This window comes from Corvus kubaryi, unplaced genomic scaffold, assembly GCF_017639235.1.
Source record: "Corvus kubaryi isolate FWS band 111438036 unplaced genomic scaffold, C.kubaryi_AGA036_p1.0 137, whole genome shotgun sequence".
NCBI lineage: Eukaryota > Metazoa > Chordata > Aves > Passeriformes > Corvidae > Corvus > Corvus kubaryi.
In genome coordinates this window covers 14,935,228-14,953,854 of record NW_024580671.1, presented here as the reverse complement: position 1 = coordinate 14,953,854, position 18,627 = coordinate 14,935,228, and the positions used below count along the sequence as shown (strand labels likewise).

At 37.9% G+C, this 18,627-nt stretch overlaps 1 protein-coding gene across 1 annotated transcript in view; it reads left to right on the top strand.

The window, feature by feature from the left end:
* The window catches only part of CNTN1 (contactin 1), a 229,334-nt gene that overhangs the window by 207,492 nt on the left and 3,215 nt on the right, over positions 1-18,627 (top strand). The window contains exons 20-23 of the mRNA XM_042018024.1: positions 416-519; positions 6,736-6,922; positions 8,374-8,486; positions 9,607-9,763. Coding sequence (XP_041873958.1) covers positions 416-519; positions 6,736-6,922; positions 8,374-8,486; positions 9,607-9,763 — 561 coding nt within the window. The remainder of the gene's footprint in view (positions 1-415; positions 520-6,735; positions 6,923-8,373; positions 8,487-9,606; positions 9,764-18,627) is intronic.

Sequence of the window (18,627 nt, the reverse complement as noted above, 5' to 3'; positions counted from 1 at the left end):
AAGTGACATAAATGAGTATTTGTGTGTAACTAAAAAAATCTGATGTATGTAGTATGTGAGCTGCTGTCCCATTTAGTACAAGATCACTGGATGCTTCATTCTGTTTATTAAAGGCTGTTTTCAGTTTACACAAATTTCAAGAAATCTGTTGAAGCATAAAAATACATAGTCTGAGCCAAGTAACAGGATCATTGCTTTGTTTTTATAGAGTCATTTTCCATACAGATCATCACTGGACTTGAAGTTTACTTAAGAAAAACCAGATTAAAGACTAATACTTGGCTCGCTGATATCATGAAAATGATACAAAATACTGAAAATAATATAAAATACAAAAGTGAGAAGAGTCCCTGTAAAAAATTATAGCAATACCACAAGATCAGATTGATTGTTTAACATATGTTTCATCTTCCAGCTCCAACTGAAATACCTACAGATGTGAGCGTAAAAGTTTTGTCATCTTCTGAAATGTCTGTTTCTTGGCACCATGTTTCTGATAAATCTGTGGAAGGATATCAGGTGAGTTTAGTAGCAACACTGTCAATCTTCTTATTCATTTACTGTCAGTAGTTAAATCCAACAATGATTCCTACTCTGGCATTCTGTCTCTTAGGGTTTGCTTTAGTTAGCATTTTCTGTGCAGGTTTTGCATCTTCAGAAACAGATTTTTTTTTGGCATTACGTACTTCATTATTAAAACATATCAAGAAATGTGTATTTGCACTACTCAACTGAAAAAAGACATAATTATTTAAGGAAAGAATATTGTCTCTTTTATGTAATTGAATGCCTATCTCTAACTTCTTGAAACATATTGAAATTAAATTACGGGTGTAATTGTCAACACATATGTGAAATTGTTACTGACTCCGGCCCACTTAAATTACCATCAGTTATTAATATATCTCACCCACAATCCCTATAGTAAGTGGGACTACTTGACAAATGCCTGGAATCAAATACAACAGAGACACTGCTGTTGTGCAAGACAGTGATGTTTTTTTGATGGTTTCTATTCTCCGCATGGAAAAGAGCTTTGGGGCATGTTCCATCTGGTCCATCTCAGTGGTACTACCTGTAAAAATTGTTCTTGGCCTTCTGCAGAGAGGACGACAACCACAGGCTGGGTGCAGTGGGAAATGTCCATTTAGTACTCTAGCAGGGAAGTCTTAACATCATCCATGCAGAGTGGATGCTGACAAACTCTGCAGTGTACAGCCTGCTTACTTTGGCTGCTCCCCAGAATAGGGGTTTGGGTCTTTAGTTTGTTAGTGACTTGCCTTGTGATCTAAGTTTTCAGCTACTTGATGATATCCTCTATGTTCCAAAATAAACACATACAAATGAGGAGTAATCTCGTGGAATGTATTTTTATAATTGAAATCTATGAATAAATTAATAGTACTTGGTTTTATATTTCCTGATCTCTGTTTCTGTCTCCATGAGATTTATGTAAAACTTTTGTGATACTGCAACAAGAATAGTGTCCCATGTAAAGGTTGATTTAATACAGTACAGACACAAAATTTAAAAATTACCAACAGAGGACACTGGGGTTTGAAATTAAGATAGTAATATCAGTGGTAACTCCTAATTTACTAAAGCAGCCCACTTTGGTTTGGTGTCTCCCAGGGATTTTGTAGCTAGAATAGGATGGAGAAACTGATGGTCATAACTGAAATTTATGACCTCAGCCAGGACAGCCCTGTAGCAGCGTTGCACTCTCGAGCTGGACAGTGCGCCCAGAAACTGAAGCCTTTGCATGCAAAACAACCTGAACACACAGGTTGGCTGGCACACACCAGGGGACTTCTGGGAATGTAGAGAGTGGCAACTGGGGGAGAGTGGCAACTGCTCTCTGATGGAGAGAGCAGCAACAAGGAGTGCTGATAGAGGTTAGGATTGCATTTGTGATAGACCATGAAGATGGATGTTCAGAGTTGTAGTAGGGAATGGGGTAGTAAAGCAGGAGGGGCAAAGATGAATATGGAAAGAACATGGTAGGAGAACATGCCCAGAGGCAACCCATGTTTGGCCATTTTTTAAAATTTTACCTTATTTTACATAAAGTCATCTGAGTTGCTGTCAGGGGACGTCAGGGGAAGAAGGGAGGGGAGAGGATTTAGCAGGAAAGACCAGGATGAACAGAAGAGTCAATAGGGAAAAAAAAAGGAAAAAAATCAGAAAGAAATGTGGGGGATCTTTGGACTGAAAAGAGAACAACTGCTATAACGGTGGGATATCCTGGGAGTGGACCGTGTGTTACATGGACTGTGGCTGTTCTGGGTGTGGCTTTGTTTTGATAGCTGTAGTGTAATTTCATCCACGTATTCCTGGAGAAATACACTTCCACAAATCCAGCGTGAACTGACTGGCTTGTACATGTACAGTGAACAGCTACGTTAGAATATAAATTTTTTTCTTTTTTTTCCTCTTTTTCTAAATCTTCTAATTATCAGGACTGTGTAAAAAATTTCCATCTGACTAGACAATAAACAGACTGATAGTGACAAATTACTGCCCCACAATGCTCAATAAGGTATTAATTCTGAGATCTTTTTCCCCAGGACAATCAGCAGTCTCATCCTAGTAGAGGGGAAGGCAGCAAAAGGAAAGCCCATGCTTCTTCACTGAGAATAAAAAGAAAAACTTGTGTTCCTGAAGATCAGAACTCCCATGAGTCTTGAAGGAGGCATAGGATAGGGCAAAACCAGAGAGGGCTGTTCTGGAAGGTTAAGGCCACAGATAGCTTTTGTGAAGCTGCAAAAAAAGTTGTGGTGGAAGAAGTACTCAAACTGTATTATAAAATTCCAGTGACTGTCTCTGGAAGGCTCTGTGTCTATTTGAATTGATAAACATTACAATAGTTATCTTTTTAATTACTGCTCTAGTGTAATACAGGTTAGTAGAAACTATCATTCACCAGAGCACCTTCTCAGTTTCCTTTTGGTCTTTATTATTACTTGAAAATTGCGTAATTGACTTTTGAATGCTAGAGTTTAAGAGGTGGGAGTACTCTGAGCAAAGAACCTGAGGTATTTCACCTGTGACACAATGCTTCTCACACCAGGAGGAGTCAGATTTTCCTGACACTAATGCATACTGTCAGGATGACTGCCCTCATGGTGATGAGTGTGAACTGATACATTTTGCCATTACAGAGGAGTATCCTCAGCTCACACTTAAAGAAGAGATAAGGTATGAAAACTGTCTCCATCCATATAAAGAATTTAAGATTTATGAGTTCTTACAATAGACTGCTAAAAGCCATATCTCTGCAGTGCGTGCAGCACCAGCGACACTATCTATATTTCATGCTGCTTCTATGCAATAGATATAGGTTTATTTTATTAAAAAAATTTATCACTACTGACCACCAGTGTCTCTTGTTGACTGAAGTATGCTATTAGCATTCTTTCTTAATATGAGTAAAGTATATTTTTGTGTCAGTCCTATGTAAAACTGTCAAGAATATGGAAGCTTTTGTTTCACGACACTTACAGAAAAAGCTTCAGTATATTAAAGTTTGAATACAGGAGAGGACCATGAAAGATAGGTTTTTCCCTGTTTTTAGCACAGAGGGCTGCACTAATTCATGATGGCTAAGGCAATCTTTCACACAAATCACTATTGGCTTATTTCCTACAAAAATTCATAGAGCTTGGTTGAAATTCCCTTCTGTGTCCTCTGGGGATTCATTGCCTATGGATTACCCTAACAACAAAGGAAATGCAGAGCACCAGGAATAAGCAGACTGTCTGGGGATACTATATAAGCTCTTTAAGAAAGAGAGAGAGGGGCTACTCAGTATAGCGGGGAAATGTGAGCAATGAAGCAATGGGGCCTTTAATTCTAGATATCACTTCCCCAGAGGCAAGAAAGAAATTTCCAAATTATTTCAAGAGAATTTGAAATTATTTAAAGAGAGAAATATAGCAATAGTATAAAGAAGCTAGTAGTTTTTCTTAGCTTTCAGGGAGAAACTCTTTTCCAAGAGTTGTTACAATGTTCCACATATGTAAATATGGCTGTAGATTGAAGAAGAACTTTCTGTGGTCATGACATACAGCTCGCACACTATAGGAGTAAATTCCGTAACATTGCAGCCAAGAACAATAGTATTTGGGATTTAAATTTTATTAAATTTTAAAACTATATTACTTCTGTCTGAAACATAATGTGCTCTCAGTGAATTAATTTGCATTTTCATTCATTGTTCTCGCTTGTCTTGTTTGATGCTCTGTGTTAATCTTGTATTACACCCTTAGCATCCCTGTACTGCAAACGAATATTAAGATTTTAAAAAGCTTTGCAAGGTGGAGAAATTTAAAAGCTTCCAGAATATGCCACGATTAATAAAAGCTTCATATAAAGTGTGTTTTCTATCTTTAGGTAAAGATGTTACTTAATTAACATAATAGATCATACTAAAAATTAATGAATTAGTTTTCAATGGCCAGCTAAAATCAACATCAAAGCTACCATTGGTCCTGTCATGGTTTATAGACTTTGGCCACCTAGAATTTCACAGACATCCTTTTGCTGCAGGCTAGAAACTTGTTTGAACTTTGAGACAGAGATAGACATGACGTCCTCTAGCTGCTGATGTACACGCCCTCTCACACCTGAGTCAGCCACTTACAGTTAACACCTTATGGTGTACAGCTGGTTGCATTCAACAAGAGCAGCTTATCTACAACAGTATGTTAATTATAGTCATGTGAAAGAAATTCTGACTTGAAGATCATTATCAGACCTTCAGCTAAAATGACTGTCACAGTTTCAGATCTATGCCAGTTTGAAACCATTCATCATGTGGAGGTTACCACCCTGCTGGAGAAGCCTGCAGAATGGATTGGATACACAATCCTCACTCATTTTAGGGTAAAGGCTGTTTACTCAGGAAAATAGCCACCTTTGTAAGTGGGAATTTCATTAGTGTGATTGCCTAAATTACAATAAACTGATGTTTAGGATGCTGGTGGATGATACTTTTCTAAACAGAATGCAGGACATACATTTATAGAACTGAAGATTATCTTTTTGTGCATACCAAAAATCAGGTGTGCATGTTGAACTTAAAAAGCAAAGCCAGTTTGGTCTGCAGATACAGCATGATTGTCCCTGCACCAGAAAAGAGTGACAAAGGCCACTAAGATGTCACATTTATAATAATCAGAGTGAGTAACCTGTAACACTGTGGGAAGGACTGTGGCAACAAAAATTGACAAGAGACAAGCTACAAGAAGTATTTAGTTGACAGTAATCTCTGTGTAGTGATGCTGTTCTCCTGTCCAAAGACATTTGAAGTAGATGAAGAGAAATCCCCTACTAAATCCCCTGCATCTCTCCTCATTCAGCCACGGCATGTGTTCTAAGATTAAAGAAAGAAATATTTTTATTAAATATTTTAATTTAAATGTAAATAGGAGAAAATAAAGCCTCACCAAACAAGGGTTGTACCCACAACTTGTGAAGAAGAGAACTGTGATATTAAAACTTTGACAAACTATCCGTTCTTCTAACCTATTCCTTAAATGAAGTTTTCATGGACAACTAATGTCAAAAGAACAGAAGGTTAAAGCAGTTACTGTTTAACAGACAAGATGACAGGATACCTCATGTTACCAATAATGTCTTACAAAGTAAGATTTTTCCCAGAGCCTGAATTTACTTATATTAACTTCTTCCTAAAAAATTTAAAATGCCCTCATGTAGCATACACAAAAATCGCTATGAAGTCAGGCAGAAGCTGAGCAGAAATGCTGGGGCTGAAAACACTCAAAATCAAAATGTAATGGGCATGGCTTTCTGCTCTTTCAGGTTGGTGCAGTAATTTAGTCTTATGCAAATGGTTATAAACCAGACAAAACCCAGAGACTGACAGTGTTTCACTCTCATTTGCAACTCAGCAGGCCATGCAGAATAGGACCGTTTGTATGTGAGGGACTGTATGGAATGGCATCACTCCATAGGAATTACACTGTTTTCACCTGGTGCTTTGTAACGCATAATGAATTAAAGTAGGATGGAACAAGTTCTTGGGGAAAAAAAAACCCTCATGGAATTTCTGTGTACTCTTAATTGGCTTTGTTTTTTAGGATGTTACAAGCCTAGGGTCATGCTTTTGCCATATTTTAAGTTTTTTCATATTCTTCTTAATCTGCTCTGACAGATGTTATATTCTGCTATGAAATCTGAATTTAGCTGAAGAACTCTAGAAAATGGTTATGTATACCCATCCAGACCTATGCATGCAGCTAACATGACTGAATACTTTGCATTCTGTAGATATAAGTACAAAAGGGCAAAATTTTTAAAAAAACACTTTAAACAAAATAGTCCGAAAACGTTATCAGAGTTTAGCCTCTACTAGTGTAAGAAAATAATACTAAAGTTCAGAGTAGAATGCAAAAACAAAAGAGCAAGAAGAAAATAGTCTTGTTCTTTGAAGGCATTATCCAGCTCCCAAGCTTCTATTGACTTAGCTGGGAACAAGTTAAACCACTGTGAGAAAAGTTTACATAATAAACGCTGGATTTATTTCTGTTTCTGTATACCTATATACAACTTGGTTAAAATCACAGCCTGTGGAAGGAATTCTATGCTATTGCTGTTAGATTTCTTTTAGCTGGCTTATATCCAGAATATCTAGTATAGAAATACATCAGTTCCTATAACATTTCTTTATGATTAAATATGTTAAATTTAATCCCCCAATTGGCTTGCTTACAGATTCGTTACTGGGCTGCTCATGATAAAGAAGCAGCTGCACAGCGGGTACAGGTGAGCAATCAAGAGTATTCAACCAAACTGGAAAACCTGAAGCCTAACACTCGCTACCATGTAGATGTTTCTGCCTTCAACAGTGCAGGCTATGGACCTCCCAGCAACACCATTGATATCGTTACCAGGAAAGCACGTAAGTAAATGGAGCATTAGGTTAAGTATAATCATGTCCATCGTGTTTTCAAACATGGCTTCTCATTCACATACACTGAATGTTCTCTCTTCATGTGGTATTGCATCTTTGTCTGAAAATTTCTGCTAAAATTCTCCTTCTCCTCTTTTGTTGCCATGTATTATGTGGATATCTTACAAAAGGCAGTAGAGAGGCTGAGATTATAGCTTATATATATATAAGATCAGATCAGATTGTTCAGGGATTTATCCAGCTGAATCTTGAAAACCTGAAGAGGTAAAGACTGCACAAACTCTTTGAGAAGCCCATTCCACTCCCTGACTTACTCTGAGCATCTGGTCTGAGATTCTTGATCAGTATCGTGCATTTTTGGTACTGGTCCTCCTGCCATGCCATCCAAGAGCCTGGATCCTTCTTGATAAGCCCCCTGCTAGGACAGGGGATTCTTAGGTCCCCTCCAAAACTGTCTCTCCTCCAGAGTGAACAAGTGCAGCTCTTTCACCCTTCCTTCACAAATCAATTGTTCCAGCTCCCCACCAGGTTGGTAGCCCTCTGTAGTGTTGTTCAAATACTGGGAATCCCAAAGGTGGACATGATATTCTAAATGAGGAGCAGTTGAGACCAGCTATTACTTAGGTAGGCATCTATACACTGCCTTTCTGTTTAGTCAATAGCAAGAAGGATTCTGATGATTAAAATGTGACCAAACTGCCATTTTCATTAACAGCAGGATCAGGCAACCTTGAGAAGCAGGTGATCTGAATCTCACCCTAGAATTTACATACCATAACAGGCTTTTGAATATTGCTCGTGACTTAATGAGGATACCTAGCACTAGCATTGACTGAGCAATGTAAGAAACACATCTTGTGTGTTTAAAACACAGTTGCCTGGGCTAAAAATACATACAGCCGATTTGAGGATTTCTGTCAGCAAATAGTGTATTGTGCAACTTGGCACCTGCAGGGTTCATTTGTGTTGAATAAGGGTCCATTTTATAAGCTTATTGTGTAAATTATAATTAATGGTTTCTGCAGTAGGGTACTTCTATTTCTGCTGAACTGAGTTAAATGATGTAGAAATGCCTGTAAATGGTTAATTAAATATTTGATCTCAATGAATAAATATGACTTATGCCACATTTCTGGGAGGTTCTGAAGGTAGTTGCATGCCAGCGAACACACATGGTCAGCAACACAGTGAAGGGTAATGTTGGCCACTTCCATTCTGGCAACAGAGAAAGGCAGACCCACAACGCAGCCACTGCACAAAGCCATCCAAAACTGCCTGGCTGGAACTGTAGCAGATGATTCCAGGAAGGAGACTATCCCTTGATCATATGTATGTCAGCCTAATTTCCATTTTTACATTTTTATATGTCTTAATAAAAACATCATTGAACATTTATGAAATCTCATTTATGTGTACATTATACATATACTGCTTTTCAGCTCCAAGCCAACGTCCAAGAATTATCAGTTCTGTAAGATCTGGTTCAAGGTACATCATCACCTGGGATCACGTGAAGGCAATGTCAAACGAGTCTGCCGTTGAAGGATACAAAGTATGATATCTGAAAATATTTTTTATCTTTATGTATGCTTCATGTAGTGCATTTTATAGATAGTGTTGAATCTTTGTACATAATTGGACTTAAACATACATGAATGCTGAAGAGGAAGGTATCATGCTCAGCATACACAACCATCCAGTAGGCCTAGGGCAAAGCCAGTGGGCTTAGTCAATATGATGAGAAAACACTGGGGCACTGAAATTCATTTGGGTGGTACACCATATTATGGAAATGTTCATAGAAGTGACTGCAACAACCTCATTTCCCATATGATCACATTTATTGTCTGTTGGCTTAAAATAATGCACAGAAAAGCTGTACATTTTCTACTTTTTCCTTACATCAGTATGCATTGTTCCAGTTTTCCTTTCCCATCTTCATAGGGGCTACAGTTCTTGGAACATGAGTTTTTAAAGTCTGGGAAGGTAGAGGAAGGGAAGGGACCTCTGCCATCATTAGCTGCAGTTAACTCTGTAACCGCAGCAAGTGTATATACTGAATTTAGGCATATGGAAAACTTCAGATATTAATTCCTGTTTAATTTTGCAGCTTGCTTGACAGTAAGAAAATTAGTATCATGGTCTATGTTCGCAAATTTGATTGAGGAGTTGAACTCCTTGCTGGGAATTGCTAACAGTGTTTCACAGAGATTATTTCAGAAAGAAACGGGATCATTTCTAAAGGTCCCACAAGACATATACCATCCCATTTGCAATAGTTTAGCATCATTGAGAGTTAATAATAAAATTGATTGTTGTTTCATTTATGAAAATGGTTATAAGTTTTATGTCAGAAAACCCAGCTGAGTTCTCATATTTTTATTTGATGCTCTCTGCCACCCTTCATTATTATTCTCCATCACTTAATTACTTACTTTGAATGTAAGCACTGAAATTATTTTTCAAAAGGTGGCATAATTTTGTAACAGAAAATGAAGAAACATCCTGTCTAGATTCTCTAGGTTTTGAGATACATATATATATACACACACACAGAGAGATTTCATATGAATAAAAACCTAATACTTTTTTGTTGACACACTGTACATCTATAAATGTATCTTTGTGGAAATATAACATTTCAATAACTATATTTACTGTGACTTTCCTAGGTACTTTATAGGCCAGATGGACAACATGAAGGCAAGCTGTTTTCTACTGGAAAGCACATGATAGAGGTCCCAGTCCCCAGTGATGGTGAATATGTTGTTGAGGTCCGAGCACACAGTGAAGGAGGAGATGGAGAAGTAGCCCAAATAAAAATTTCAGGTGAGCAGATAACTTCCCTTCTTCTTTGCCAGACTCCATGGAAATCTTGGACTGAGTGTTTTCCTCTTGTATGCTATTGAGAGATGGGCACATCCAAAGGTGGAAAGGTAGCCCTTCAGCAGTGACTGCACTGAGAATAAGAATTTATCTTGAAACATTTCTGAGGACTCACAGCGCACACAGGACACTTCAATAGCAGTCCAGCTCAATCCTGGAAGCACTGCCAATCTTCCAAATATCAGACTGCTGCTACTGGTGCCCCCAGTTAGGCTGCCACTGCTAGTAGTGTCCTACAAGCATAACTGCATGGTGCAGGCCTCAGAATCTAGGTATCAGCTTGCAATAACCCCATAGTTCCTAGTACCTTTTGCCTCTATCTCATTCCTTTGTCAACTGTTGCTAAAAGGAATGTAATAGGGAAAAGAAGTGGTCCACAGTGATCCACAGACCACTTGCTGGGGAAGTTCCACTTCTCAGTGAAAAGGGGATTTGTGGCACAAAAATAATAAATAAGCAATGAGAAACTCCACATGCTCTAGTTCAGAGTGGTCTGGATGATTGGTAAAGAAGAGAGGGGACCATGGCTTAGGATAATTCAAATTGTGCTCAGTGTTGACTATAAATACAAGTTCAGATATGAATATGGTCTGCACATCTCTTTCCTGCTAGTTTTTTATTTTAAGTAGTGTCTTGGCACAATTTGGTATGAAATAAAACATATGAATTGATATCAAGGACTTGGATAGTGTCTTTGCAAGATTGTAATTCAGACACTTGCATTGTGTTCTTGCCTTTTTAATTTAAAAAATTAACTTGGGGAATAGAAAGGATTAAATGTCAACAATATTCTTGTCACAGAAGCAATGCAACCATTATTGTGGCTTTTAAAAAAGAACAATGCTTTTGCCATATTATTTGTACTGTGAGGGAAGCTGCCCATTCCTAAAGTAGTGGACTTCCCATCCACAGATTTTCTATAATATGCATAGTTTATATCACCTGGTGTGAACTCATGGGTATCACCATTTTTAGATTTGTATGAAGTTTGTATGTTGTGTGTAATTTGTCCCAATGATGAATCACCTGCACTGCTGACATTTTTTTGCCTAATTTTATTCTCTATGTTTATCTGGCTTTAGGGTCTGGGCATTGTTTCCTTTCATAGGTTTTGTCAGATTAAAGAGTCTTTATGTGTCTAATACATTCTTCCCATTAAGAAATGTATATATACTAGCCAAGTGACTAATCAAGTGTTAAAACTACTGCGTGCCTTGAATTTTCCATGATTACATTTTCTTCAGGTCTTAAATAATTTCATCAGCTCTTTTCTTCACTTCTCCAGCATGTCAGATTTTCTTTAGGACTGTAGACACTATATGTGCACTGCTTCAATTCAGCTGTCTGCAGATAGTCTTGCGTCCCCACACTAAACTTCTTCCATTATTCATGAAAGGCTTTCATTAGGCATTTATTACCTTGCATGGGGATATGAAATGGTATTCATCTTGTTTGTCAAACATTATCTCTAAATCCTTCCTGGAATCCTTGCTTTCCAGAATACAGTGTCTCATCCTTATCTGAGTCGCACCACAGTGTCATGTCTCTTTTTAACTTTGTGTTTAATTTTGCCTGTGACTATGACAAAGCACAGTTGGTTTGTATGGCTCAAGTCCCTGTGCTGTTGGAATTTTTACATGAATGTGTTGTTGTCTCTGTTTGCCATTTTGGTTCCTTAGGTGTTTACTTCTGCTGCTTTTGATAAAAATATTTGGATTACATTCAGTATACAGCTGTTCAGCCTGGAATTACAGTAAAAATCCAGTGACCATTCTTCAATAATTGTGTTTTGAAATCTGCTGGTGACTGAATTCTTAATCCATTTAGCATACATGTTAATTGTGTGTATCATGTTCTATGAGACTATTTTGGGGTAGTAAGTCAACCACTTTAAAAAAGCTGTAATATATTGTGTTATGTTATCATACACTGGGGTAATCAGTGTACCATAATATAGCTTATTTTATAAGCCGCAAAAATGTTGAGGCAACCGCTATATTCAGGACATGTTCTGGGTATCTTTGATACAAACATGCATTAAAACCTGCCGCTGGTGTGGTGCAAAGACCCTTTAGGTCATAGCAGGTAGATTACTTCCCAGCCTGAACACATTGTGTCAGTACAATGTTAAGCCCAAGCCAATGAGTCTTGCCAGTATGACCTGTCCCAAGCATGCCTGTACAGAATTAGCACCACTGGCAGAGTTAGCACCCTACACATGCTAGTTTGCAGAGTTTTGTATTGAACTGTCTTCCACACTGCAGACAAGTTCTCATCCATAAATTCTACCATACACCAGCTAGAGAGACGGACTGGGCCTCTGGTGACCTAGACAGAGGCAGCATTCCCTGTATTCGGTTTAGGAAAGGTTGAAAAAGAGACAAAAGGCAAGGTAATCTCTTTGGAATACATAGTATACAGCAAATTGGGCAAGATTTTCAGGTTATTTCTAGGCTGTTTTTCCAAACAGCAGAACAGCAGTAGTTTTAACACCTCTGCATGGCAAATTATGTCTGCTAATTTTTATTCTTAAGGAAATTTTCCAGTAATGCATCAGGGTTTAGAATAATTGCCCCAAAAGAATGATAGAGGAGTGAATTTTTTCTTTTTTTTTTAGTTACGTTTTTTCTCAGAGAATTGCAAAGAAGATGTGGTTTAATAGGAATGCATATTTTGGTGCTTGATTGACCAAAATGGAAGTTACATATTTACACAAAGATGTAAACAATAGCTAAAGCAAAATGTAAGACATCTTGCCAAATTCAGAGAGGAATATTGCCTTACATAACCTTTAGACATCTGATTCCAGAGTTTGCAAACCTACCTAATTTCCTGCAGAAGCGCATGGGGAGAATTGAGCAGCTAGGGTAGAGATTCCGAATAGCCTGTATGCTGACCAGGAATGGCCAGATCTTAAACAAGGAGTGTCTACGCCAGTGTGTCATCCAGATGGGTGTTTTCCTGCTGTTCACTGGGTATCAAAACCAAAGTAATCTACGTAATATGGCTGGGTTAGGTGTCTAAGCTTCCATTATAATCAGTTGTCATCTAGGGTGTAATTCAGAATGTTAAACAAAGCCTGTAGCATTTGAGATGCCCCAGGTTACCAGGGACATCCACACAATTCTGACAGGCATTACATGATATACAGGGGACCTGAGGCCTTCTGGATAGGCAGGTGGAGGCCAGGCAGGACACCAGAAGTCATCTTTTAGCCTGTATTTCAGGTTCAGGAACACTAACTGGCCTTGAGGTCTTAACATAGGAATTAAAATTTTAGCATGTTTTAACTAATGTAATTACATTTGAAAGTCAAATGGAAAAGAAACTAGAAATAGATTTTCTTTCTATCTCAGTTCCTTCTTTAAGGAAAAAACTTCCTTTTTGTTTTCCTCATCTTCTTCCTTCTCACAGAAAACCCAGTCACCTGCAAAAGGGGGAAGCAAACATCCTGCATCTACTTCGCTCTCATATAACCAGTCAGCTTCCAACAGGATACACTATTTTAGTTGACAGTGATATAAAAGAAGGTTACCACACACAGCTATCTTGTATGCATTTCTTTTTAGTGAACATCTTTAAATAAAAGTCCTTATCATAAAATCACTCTCTGTATATGTGCCTAGCTGCATTCCAGCATACAGCTATAACCAGTGTAAAATACAACCATGAACTGTTGTAATTTATTGGTCAGTGCCTGTTGTACAGTAAAGAGCTTGGGGATATTTTTCAAGCCCGTTATAGTAAATTAATGAGCTACACAATTTAAAGTTCATTCTTGAGTTACCACAACCAGATGAAGGTTTGAACAACTTGTTTAACCAATGGAGTCTTTTTCAACAGTTAATTACAGGCTTATCTGTTTCCTTTGAAATATAATAAACGCTGAGATTTTTTTTTTTTTGGTCTCTTGCGTGGTTTTTTGATTGCAGCGCTTTGTCATATTACTAATATTAGTGTAATCAAAACAATCTTGCAATCAGTAGGAACTAAAACCATATGGTGCTTGATTCCTTTTTTGCTTCACTTTTGTAACTGCACTGGCCTCAGTGCAGTTGCTTTATGCCAGAGTAAGGAAAAATAGAATCAAGCTCTCGAATTTTAAAATTTCATCCAGAGTGGGAGAGAGGGGAGGGTTACTCTTCACATATGGATAAATACTGAGGAAGAAAGGAAAATACTGTACACCTTCAGCTTCACATGTGAAATCAGGTTAATGTCTCAGTTTAAATAGTGATATGGAAAAAGAATAATTTATGTATTGTATATGCTTATAGCAAGAGAACAGAATTACAGTTTGTCTGTGTTCACTGCACACATATATACACATATGAATTCCATTTGCCACAGGCATGTTTTAGGATCCTGAAATAGTATTTACTTTGAAGTACAGCTCTTTCAAAGGAAAATCCGTAATTTTTGCCTGTACTAATTTACACAATCCTTTTAATTATTTCATCTTTTAATTTTTTCAATTACTGTTTGAAAGGAGAAAAATGTTTATTGCACATATCAATATCCAGTAAGTCAGGTGATTGTTCGCTTTTCATGTGGTATAATCAAAATCTTTTGATTGTGATTTGAAAATGTCCATCTGTTACAAAGATTGTTGTAGTAGTAAGAGGAGGAAAACACTGGTAAAAATTGTAAGTAGTGCTGAAGAAAACAGTCTCTGTCTAGCTGGCGTGACAGTCATTTGTTACGCACCTTGGAACTTCTTATGCATCTGGTGCAAGAATAGAGCAAAAAACTTCTACTGAATTAAAAGTACATTTTCGAAAGAGCTCTCCTCTAAAAGAAGAGTGATTTTCAAAATGCATTTGCTGTTGCCTCATGCCTCAAAAATTACGTAGAAAATACTCAGAATACCCTCTAACCTGGTATATACATATGCTTAAATTAACACATTTTGTTCTCTGGTATTTTTCTTGATTTTCCTTCATCATCACATTTAATTTATTGGTATTGCCTCCTTCCAGGCCTTAGTTTGATTGAATAAGGTGACAGTTCCATGCATTGTAACATACTCAGTGATAGAACAAGCATTTTCTTGAAAAGCCATATTCTCATTCATTTCCATTTTTTCTCTTTTTCTTCTATTCAAACTCAAAGGTTAGACAGATAGTGGAAATATTTTCAGATCTATTTATGTTTTCTTAGTCTTCATTATCCTGTGATAACCCCCGTTTCCTTTCTTCCTTTCTGCAGTGACTTTAATGCCCGATCTAAGATTTTTTTCTGCCTTGCTAAAGAGCAAGGCCAAATTGAAGCTGATCTGGCCTGTTGGACTAATTTATTTTCTTTGCTGCTTCTCAGTCCATTATTTTCATTGTCTGCATATTTTCCATGTTGCTCTCCAGCCCTGGGTGCTGCTTATTCCCACTAATGGTTCCTTGCGGTGCTGCAGTACTCAGGGAGCAGAGGGAGGGAGGCTGTGCCACCCTTTTGCACTCAGAGAGTTTCTGCTATTTGCCTATTGCACCATGTGGTTTTTTAAATGTGGATTATTTGCAAGTCAAAAAGAGTGACACATCTGGTATATACTTGGGGTGAATTTATTTGTAAGAAAAATTCACAAATCCCTATTTTCTTGAACAAAGAGGAGTAGAATCCTTACTCAGAAATTCCCAGACGTGCCAGCTGGCCAAAGAAGATCCACTGCCTAGGTTACAGGAGAACCACCTCATGTTATTATTTGTTGTATACACAGCTTTAAAAGAGTACATTTTATAAAAAGAATATTACCAGTGGTCTTCTACTTTGCTCTCCATGCAAAAGAATCTGTAATGAGTATTAATGTATGTGAAGGGAAAGGGGTATTCGAGAAATAACCTATGTTTGTTGGCAACTAAGTAATAACACACTGACTGAAAATTTTCTGATTTTTCTCAGAGTCCAGGTCATCTTTTCATTTTGGCAGCCCAGGTCTGTGCCAGGGCTAGAGTCAATGAAAAAGAAGCCATGGCTGCTGCCTGCTGACAATGCCAATGTGCCAGGTGCTACTGCCAGAACAAAACAAAATGTTTCCTTGGGTCTGAATTTTCAACTAGGAGAAGGCAAACTTACACGGTGGGGTGGAGAAACCACCCAGACCGTCAGCAGCAATTCAAGTACGTTTTTCTTAGGATAGTTGAAGCCGTTCCACAGATGCACAGCAAACCTTAGCACAGCACAAAGCATGAGCAGATGGACAGACAACTTTGTTTCCATCCCATGCATCTACTCTGCTGCAAAACCAGTAAATCACAGAGTTGTGAATCACTCCATAGCGCCTTTCTTGAAATGTTTATGGCACAGGCAAGAGGAGAATTTCCTCGTGCACAAACAAAGGTTTCCTAGACAAGGGAAAGTTGGATGCATGATTTAGTAATGATGCCAGTGATGCAAGATAAGTGTATTATTATTAGTTCAGTTATTTTCCATTTACCATGAATAGGGATAACAGAATTTAAATCACGTCAGCTGATGCTACCTACTTCTTTTGCAGTAGTCTTTCATGAAGACAGTATTCCCAGCTGGGACAAGAGGAATTTCTTTTCAATAGCCAGTTGAAAGAACAACAAGCCCACCTCTTTCTTTTATGCAGTTTAGTTTAACCTGAAGAAATTAGATTTCTCCCATATCTGTTTTTCTGTTCTACCTGAGTAAATATGAAAACACTGAGAAAGCAGATACAAATGAAGCCTAGTAGTTGATAAAGAAACTGATGACTCAAACAGGCAAAAATACCTTCTTTTTTTTGAGGTGGCCTATTTTTTTTCCCACTGAAGTGGACAAGCTTAGTTAGAAGCAAAGGGAAACAGAAGCAAGGAGAAACAGAATATGAGAAGGCTTTGCAATTAACCTTTCTTACAGTAAAAAGAAGGGATAAAAACCAGACAGTCTTCTTGGAATATAGGTCCTTGGATCCTGGACCAAAAGGAGAATATTATTTACAGGAAAATGGGTAGGAGTTTGGTTCAGAAAAAAACAAATTTGTTTTGCAAAACAGACACAAAGGTAGACTGTCATGAATGAGTTTTTAGGTTGTTCAAAGAATCACCAGCAAAGGTATCAGCAAAAGCAGATTTAATATAAAAATGAAAGCAAAACAAAGTTTGTTTGCAAGGTTCACTCTTCTACTTACTAGATGGACAAAACACACAGAGAAATCAGACTAAAATCTGAAATCATTCAATCTAAAACTAAAATCAACCTAAAATTATGTACATGGAGGCAGGGATTGGAAAAAGGTATGGATGGGCAAGAGTAAGGATAAAAAGGAATAAGGGAGAATCTCCGGTTGTATCACAAGGTTTCAAGTGGACCCCCTTGCCAAATGCCAAATTTAAGGCATGTGTTTTGTTTATTTGAAAGAAATGAGGACTCTTGATAGTAAGTTCACATGTGGTGCGTTAGAGTAGTAGTTAGGTAGTGTGATGCTGATTTGGTTTTGACACTGACTTTGATGGCTTTAGTTTGCAATTACTTGCACACTGGATCCACAAAATGCTGGTTGAGAGGAGAGATCACACGTTATAACACTGAGGAGAGAAAGAATCTTTAGGAACTGCATATATCCAGCTCATACCTGGCCAGACTTCAGAGGAAGCTTAATAATCCTTCTCTTTTAATTTACATCCACATGTTTATTTGTACACATCTATTAAGTCTTTATCTGGCATTTCTCTAGTTTTTAGAGGTTGTTAAAACTGACAGATCACAATTGCATTACTGCACAGAATTAATCTTGTAGTGTGTTCTTAGACAAAACTTCTATTAACTTTCATTTGTGAGCCACAGGAGTGTACTGGCTGTCATGCAGTGGCCAGCAGTGTTTCCTGTAAAGTATGGATCCTTACATGTAGGTCAGTAATCTAACAAGAAAGAAAAAGATTATCTGTTTAATGTGCATTTATCCCGCTAATGTTCTGTTAATGTGCTGTCTAAGGGTAGAACTTGCTTTATTTAAGAAAGCTGGTAAATACATCTCTGCAGCAGTGCCTAAACCTTGTAAGGAACCACTATAATGAGGTGAATTGCTACCTGTTGAGTCTGGAGCCAGCAAGCACATCTCAGGAAGATTTATTAGTCGTTTCCCTTGTAGAATAGCAACATGCCAATACAAGTTTCCTCATACTTGCTCATTCTTCAACTTCACTCAGCAACCTTTTTGTCTCGTTTTCCTCCATTAGAAGTGTTCAAAATATGTGTGTCTTTCCAACTGCATTATCCTAGTCTGGCAAAAGCAGAATATATTTTCCGTGGATATTCTTAAACACAAAACCTGAATTTAATTTTTTTTCCTATGGCTGTTCATTCATTAAGAACCACTACTTTGATACTTAGGGATAGAAACTTATCTTTGTTTGATTAATGTGCCTCATAAATCACTGAAAAACCCAGATAAATATACCCCCATACTTTCGGTTTGTCGTGCTGTGCTTGTTTTTAGGCCTGCTGAAATCTCTGCTGTTCGGTTTGTGTATTACCTTCTCAGTGTGGTTTTTCTTCATCCAGCATTTTCTGGAGAGCTGTCCAGTGGGCTTGTTCCAGCAGCGCCTCAGGACTGTCACCACCAGCTGCAAGCACTTCTGTCCTCAGCCTGTGTTCAACAGCAAGATGAGCGGTTAAGCTGGGTCCTGCACTGCCCATCTACCATCCTGATAGAGACAAACCCTCTCTCAGATGAAAGAATAGCCAGTTCTCAGGCTCCTTTGGCCCATCTCCAAGACTGACAGCCAGGCACAGTTTGGCTGGGCTATTTTCTCATATAGATGCTTCTTAACAGGGAGCTGAACCATAGCAACACAAACCACTTAACAATA